At 35.3% G+C, this 7,068-nt stretch overlaps 1 protein-coding gene across 1 annotated transcript; it reads left to right on the forward strand.

The window, feature by feature from the left end:
* Window positions 1–338: 338 nt before the first annotated feature.
* Window positions 339–5,933, forward strand: LOC21408936 (NADP-dependent malic enzyme). Its single transcript, XM_024166787.1, has 20 exons — window positions 339–658; window positions 956–1,221; window positions 1,958–2,078; window positions 2,198–2,272; window positions 2,379–2,530; window positions 2,692–2,797; window positions 2,990–3,055; window positions 3,181–3,276; window positions 3,385–3,456; window positions 3,562–3,645; window positions 3,740–3,838; window positions 4,082–4,129; window positions 4,252–4,305; window positions 4,405–4,503; window positions 4,598–4,687; window positions 4,784–4,861; window positions 4,940–5,014; window positions 5,107–5,197; window positions 5,351–5,479; window positions 5,615–5,933. The coding sequence occupies exons 1-20, from the start codon at window positions 629–631 to the stop codon at window positions 5,701–5,703; spliced, it is 1,920 nt and encodes a 639-aa protein (XP_024022555.1). The 5' UTR covers window positions 339–628; the 3' UTR covers window positions 5,704–5,933.
* Window positions 5,934–7,068: the final 1,135 nt, after the last annotated feature.

The following is a 7,068-nucleotide window of genomic DNA, read 5'->3' on the forward strand; positions in this document are numbered from 1 at the left end:
TTAAAAATTTAAACGATGACGAAGAACCTTTTATACTCAACTTTAAATGGGCACATGTCAAAGGGCACTTGTCCTTGATGATGAGCAATTTGCCTCGTCAATTATTAACTCCCATAAATATGCATCAGCCTAAAACGGGCCCCACTTAAGTTGGGTCCCACAAACTGTTGGTCTGATCTGATCCCCTCCACACACCACCGTCCTACAACTATTCCGTCCTTTCTCAGAAACTAACCCCCACGGGGTATTTTAGTAATAATATATCGACAAATTCATGAGACGTTTGATCGGAAGATTATTCTAATCTATAAATAAACGTCTCATAGTTTCAAAACACTATATATAAACATAGAGAGACGCACGTTTAAGCTCTCTTTTCTCTCTCTCGTAACTTTGTCAGTTCATTGCCATTTCCGATCTCTCTTGTTTCTCTCTCTGCTTTCCTCACAAACACCAGGTGGAGAGAGAGAGAGAGATTGAGAGTCGGAGAAAAGCTCGGAGACCTGCTATAAAGCGAAAGACTCTATCTATCTCCTCTCTCCTTTTATCTCTCTTCCTCAGTTCTCTTTCTCTCTCTAAACATCGTCTAAAGAAGCGAAAAACTCTCTCGCTTCATAAATTTGTCACCATGATCTCCCTCAGCAGAACATGCTTTTTGGTAAATATAAACCAACCCCATTTCTCAGATCAACGATAAAAAAAAAAGCTCCATTTTCCAGTTTCTGCAATCTCCCGTTTTCCTTTTTTCTCTTTTTTTCCGCTTTGGAAATCACGAAATTTTTTTCGAAAGCTCTCGACTCTTTCTTTCTATTCACTCCGGTACAAAAACAAAAAAAAAGGAAGAAAACTTACGATTTTTCAATATCCTGATCTTCATGGAAATGTTTCGGTTTTTCTTTCTAATTAGATATTAATCTGGATTGTTAATTAATTAAATTTAAACTTTTTGATGCAGAACAACGCGGGGGTTTCGGAGTTGTACAGCCCGGCGAATTCAACGAGGCAGAGAAGATACGCGGCTTCGCTGAAAGTGGTGGCGTCGGCGGGTGAGCGAAACGGCACCGTTGTGATGGAAGGGGCGTTGAAGGAGAGCAAGGATGTTTCGTCGGTGGTTGAGGTGGACAACAAATCCACCGTTGGTGGTGGGGTCCAGGATGTGTACGGCGAAGATAGCGCCACCGAGGACCAATTCGTCACCCCCTGGAGCATTTCTGTTGCTAGGTCTCACCATCTCTCTCTTTTTTTTTTCTAATTTTATTATTATTTTTTGCTGGGATGGTTTTTAACAAATTAGGATTGGAAATAAATATTATAATTTCAATCTGATTGTTAAGATGGGTTTCGATGATTATCTCTGAAATAAAGAACAAAGAAAAAAAAATTATGAAATAAATTATGTTCTTGTGAACTTTTGTATTTTTCGAACCTTTCTTTCAGTTTAACATATTTGATCTTAATAAGACGAGTAGTTGGATATATGTGCAAATGAAAAGTTACTCGAACGGGAAAGTGTCGTTTTCTATTTTATTTTTTTCCTCCTATACTTCTTTAGTTTTGTTTTTATTAAAGTTCTATGATTCGTTTCTTATTTATTTCTTCGTGAAAGTGATCAAAAAATAATAAAATATACTGGTCTTCATTGTGTTTTCTATTCGATGAGTCTTGTATCAAATGGCATATATCCTAATATTCATCTCATAAATAAATGGTAAAAGGTTATGGATTATAGTCTAAGAATCTGTATGGTAGAATGATGACAGAAATATAAAAAGTTTAATTTGAGGAAAGATGGAATTCTTTTTTATCATGTGAATAAATTAAGGGAAAGGACAATATGACTAGCTATACCAATACCATAGACAAAGCAACTGTGCGGTGCTATACTGACCATATATTTTTTGCTGTTGCTATGTTTTTGTTTTTGCCTCTGCTAATTGCTTTTCATTTTGGTTTGCAGTGGATATACTTTGTTGCGGGATCCACATCACAACAAAGGGCTTGCCTTCAAGGATAAAGAGAGAGATGCCCACTACTTGCGTGGTCTTCTACCCCCGACGGTTGTTTCACAAGAACTTCAGGTTTCGCCCCGGCTTTAGATTTTAGCTCTCACTTCTTGAATAAAAATTCGTCATTAACGAAATGAATGTAAACGTTGTTTGGATATTAGAAGTTGAAGTTTAGCCCATTCCACTTTCAGGTGAAGAAAATGATGCACAACATTCGTCAATATCAATTGCCACTGCAGAAGTACATGGCCATGATGGATCTTCAGGTAGCCGTCCACATGATTCATTTAATTTTGGGCTTGAAGATTAGTAGTGTAGATTTTTCAAAAAATGATATTTGTTAAAATTTTTAATTATATCAATGCTTTTCAGGAGAGAAATCAAAAGTTGTTTTACAAACTTCTAATTGACCATGTTGAGGAGTTACTCCCAATTGTCTATACTCCAACTGTTGGTGAAGCTTGCCAGAAATATGGGAGCATTTTTATGCGCCCTCAGGGTCTTTATATTAGTTTGAGAGAGAAGTATGTTCTGTTGCGCCTCTTTCTAGTTCTCTGTGTTGCTGGTTAATTCCAAGGATCTTGTTTCTGGTTTTTCTTATTACTGACCAAATCCCATATCAAGGGTATAATATGCATTTATTTTGTTCAAAAACTGAGAAACTGTTTATTTTTGTTGGATTAAGGGGGAAGATTCTTGAGGTACTGAGGAACTGGCCTGAGAAGAATATACAAGTCATTGTTGTAACTGACGGGGAGCGCATTCTGGGGCTTGGTGATCTTGGCTGTCAGGTAAATTGTAGGGATATTTTTCTTGAATGGCTTTGTTTGTGATTTTTTGCTTAAAGATCTCTGCTTTCAAATTTTAGGTATTAACGTTTGAGTTTTTGGTCTATTTCTTTTTTCTTTTTTTCCTTTATTTACACGAGTTCTCCCTCCCGCACGTAGCTGAGTTAGTTGATAACAATATTTATGTGTCTTCAGGGAATGGGGATCCCTGTGGGGAAGCTTTCCTTGTATACAGCACTTGGAGGTGTCCGGCCTTCAGCGGTGAGTGCCAACTTGATCCTGTTAAAGTTCAGAATAATTTTCTGATAATGATTGATCTTTCATAATTCAATTGTATCTCTGTCTTGTTACCCACGAGTAAAGTTATTGTATGTTGGTTGTGTTAGTGCTTGCCTGTAACCATTGATGTTGGTACAAACAATGAGAAGCTGTTGAACGATGAGTTCTACATAGGACTAAGGCAGAGGAGAGCAACTGGGCAGGTTAATTTTCTCTGCTCAACTCAGCTGGTGTTCACTTATGACATTGAGACAATTTATCTTGTGATGTGGTGCTGAAGTTAGTTTGCTTACTTGTCTTTCTTGCTACAGGAATATGCCGAGCTTTTACATGAATTTATGACAGCTGTTAAGCAGAACTACGGGGAGAAAATTCTCGTTCAGGTATATGGTTATGTGCAAAGGTTTTTTTCAACTAGTTGCTTGGATACTTGGACTGATACATGTATTTCTTCTAGTGTCTAAATAAATTTACCTTATACTTTGCAGTTTGAAGACTTCGCCAATCACAATGCTTTTGATCTGCTTGCCAAATATGGCACATCTCACCTTGTATTTAATGATGACATTCAGGTAGATACTTCAAATTTCAATACTTCGGTACTGATTTATTGGGAATGGAATGTATAATAATATGCCTGACATGTATATAATCACATTATTCCAGGGGACAGCATCTGTGGTCCTTGCAGGTCTTGTCGCATCATTGAAGTTAGTTGGAGGAACCTTATCCGACCACAGGTTTTTATTTCTTGGTGCTGGAGAGGTGAGTCATTTTATTCCGCGATAAAGATTCACAAACTGCTTTCTTTCCCAACTAGTGATAAAGAAGGGTAATTGTAATAATATATACTGGATTTTGTCAAAATTGGGGAATATGCAAGTAGGAGAAAAAAAAGGGACTAAAACTCCCATAATATTAGATACCTCCAGAATCTTGAAATTTTTTATAAGATTATCTGCTGCCACTTTGTTCCTACGGCTCACTTCTTGTATTTGGTGGTTACAGGCAGGCACTGGCATAGCAGAACTTATAGCCCTTGAGATTGCAAAAAAGGTTATAAGCTACTATTATTATTTCCTCATTTTCTTTTATATCTCTGGAATTATATTAGAAAATATTGACGAATTTGAACAATATTAAACACATTTAGAAGTTACATCCAATTTGCTGTGCAGACAAATACCCCACTGGAAGAGGCGCGTAAGAAGATTTGGCTTGTAGACTCGAAGGTTGTGAAAACTGTCTTTGCCTCCTTGCCCCTTTGCTGTCTGAAGTAGATTATTATTTCTTTTGCATCATTTGGAGTTTTGATAGAAGTCCTTCTGCAGGGATTGATTGTCAGTTCTCGTCTGGAATCACTTCAACATTTCAAGAAGCCATGGGCTCATGAGCACGAACCGATTAAGGGACTTGTAGATGCAATCAATGTATGAAATCTCTCTCTCTCTCTCTCTCTCTCTCCCCTAACGGTAACTTAGAGATAAAGTTTCTAATTGTCTTTTCCATGTTTTATTCTGTCAGGCAATCAAGCCAACAGTGTTAATCGGGACATCTGGAGTAGGAAGACAATTTAACAAGGAAGTGATTGAGGCTATGTCCACCATAAATGAGGTATTTCATCTTTATACCTGTAAACTACTAAAAGACAACGAATTTTACGTGCACACTTCAAATCGAACTCTAAACACTGTTTTGAATTATTTGTAGAAACCCATTATCCTAGCTCTTTCCAACCCAACTTCACAGTCTGAATGCACTGCTGAAGAAGCATATACTTGGAGTCAGGTATGTTTGTATTATATAATTAAGCTTGTAAAACTGTAAGAGCTTTGAGTTTTTTTTAATCCACTTTGATTCTTCCAGGGTCGTGCTATTTTTGCCAGTGGAAGCCCATTTCCACCTGTTGAATACGAGGGAAAGGTTTTCGTGCCTGGCCAGGTCTGTTCTGTATAGAATTTTTGACGTGTTTTCTGTATATGAGACGCGGAGGACTAAACATCAAATAATCAATCGTTTTTGCTTTTATTTAGGCAAACAATGCCTACATTTTTCCTGGATTTGGACTGGGTTTATTAATGTCCGGTACCATCCGTGTCCACGACGAGATGCTTCTGGCAGCTTGTAAGTTCACAAGAGACTTATTTGACAGTATTGCTCTACATAACACCCCAGATTAAAAAGAAAACAAATTACAACAAGTTATATCTTTTGAGAGGCTTTTGTTCCATGAGAACTCATTAACTTCATTTGCCTTGTCCTGTTTCGTTGGAGCAGCCGAAGCGTTGGCAGCGCAGGTATCGCAGGAAAACTTTGACAAGGGACTGATATACCCTCCGTTTGCTAACATCAGAAAGATCTCAGCCCACATTGCTGCTAATGTAGCTGCTAAAGCATATGAACTTGGTAAGTCTTTTGCTTTTAGAAGACGTAAAAAATTTCAGTTAGTGATGCATAAAGCTAAAAGTATATGCTTTCTTTTCAATGACATTTTTTTTTTAATTTGTGATTAAGTATTTATCTTTTCAATTATTTTTGTAGGTTTGGCCACTCGCCTTCCCCAGCCCAAAGATCTGGTGAAGTACGCAGAGAGCTGTATGTACAGCCCTTCCTATAGAAGTTACCGGTGAACGATTTCACATTTGTTGTATTGGGTTTTTACTATGATCAAAGTCATTTGTTGTCAGTGATTTTTTCCTTCTTTTTTTAATGGTTTAATTGTTTTTCTTCTTTTGTTCATTTCTATTTTCTTTTATTTATCATGGTGAATACTATAGTTTGGATTAGAGGTTAAGTACTATAATGTTATGAAAGTGCTATAAATTTACATGAAATGAAATGTAACCCTTTCAAAATAAAATTCATTACACTCCGATTGAATGTGGCATCGAGTGATCGTTACACTTTCCAAGTGGAGAAAATATTACCAAACTTTACATTTTGGCAAACAAACTTATATCGCAAGGCAAGGAAGGGACTCAAATTTTATGTTTAATTTTGGTGTCTAAATCGTTGTCTAACTAATCATATCATGTTGCGTATAACATTTTTTTATTGTTTTTTAACTAATTTTTTTTGTGATTATCACATATCAATTGGGACACTAAAATTTAAATCCATAAGGAAAATAGTTGCGTGCGTGAAAAATTTTGAAGCATATGTGTGGACATCTATTTCTGGAGAGAATGTAGAATTAAATAAATAGCATATTTTAAAATTATTGGATTGTTCTTTTAGAGTGTAACTTGAGTGTAGTTTTTGAGTTGAATTTGAGTTATAACTTGAGTTGAATTTGAGTTATAACTTGAGTTGAAATTGTAACTTGAATAAAGTTGAGTAAAGTTGAATAAAGTTGAAACTTAAAAGAACATGAACTTGAATAAAGTTGAAACTTGAGTTGTCTTTTTTTTAAATTTTTTGGACAAAAGAACATGCCTTTAAAGTAAATAGTCGTTTATCTTGTAAATGTTGCATTTACGACTAGTCAAAAAAATTGTCCACGTAAATTTTTTTACGAGTGCTAAAAATATATTTTTTTCACGTAAATAAAGATTTTTTATCACGTAAATTAATTATTACTAGTCATAAATGACACATTTACATAACAAAATGTTATTTATTTAAACAAGTCTTAAAATTAAATAAGTTTTTTAATTTGCTATCTATTTAATTTAGTTATACAAATTTGCTATTTATTACAAGTTCTGTTATTTCTCGTAGCATTTGTTTGGTTCACTAGTTCAAATTTTGTTGATTTGAACTTTTTTGTTCGAAAAGAAAAATTCAAACGATGTGGTTTAAATTATAATTCGAATTGACGTTTAGATGTACAGTTAAAATTTTAATCTGAATAGGAAATAACATTCAAATTAGTGTTTAGTAGGTGTGAAAAGCAGAGAGAGTGAGCATCTTTTTACTGTTCAAAAAATTATTTAACGGTTGAACTTAAAGGTAGAGTTAAACTCAAGTTAGACAGTTTAACTTAGTTTAAACGG

The sequence above is a fragment of the Morus notabilis genome, unplaced genomic scaffold (genome assembly GCF_000414095.1).
Source record: "Morus notabilis unplaced genomic scaffold, ASM41409v2 Scaffold307, whole genome shotgun sequence".
NCBI classification, from domain to species: Eukaryota; Viridiplantae; Streptophyta; class Magnoliopsida; order Rosales; family Moraceae; genus Morus; species Morus notabilis.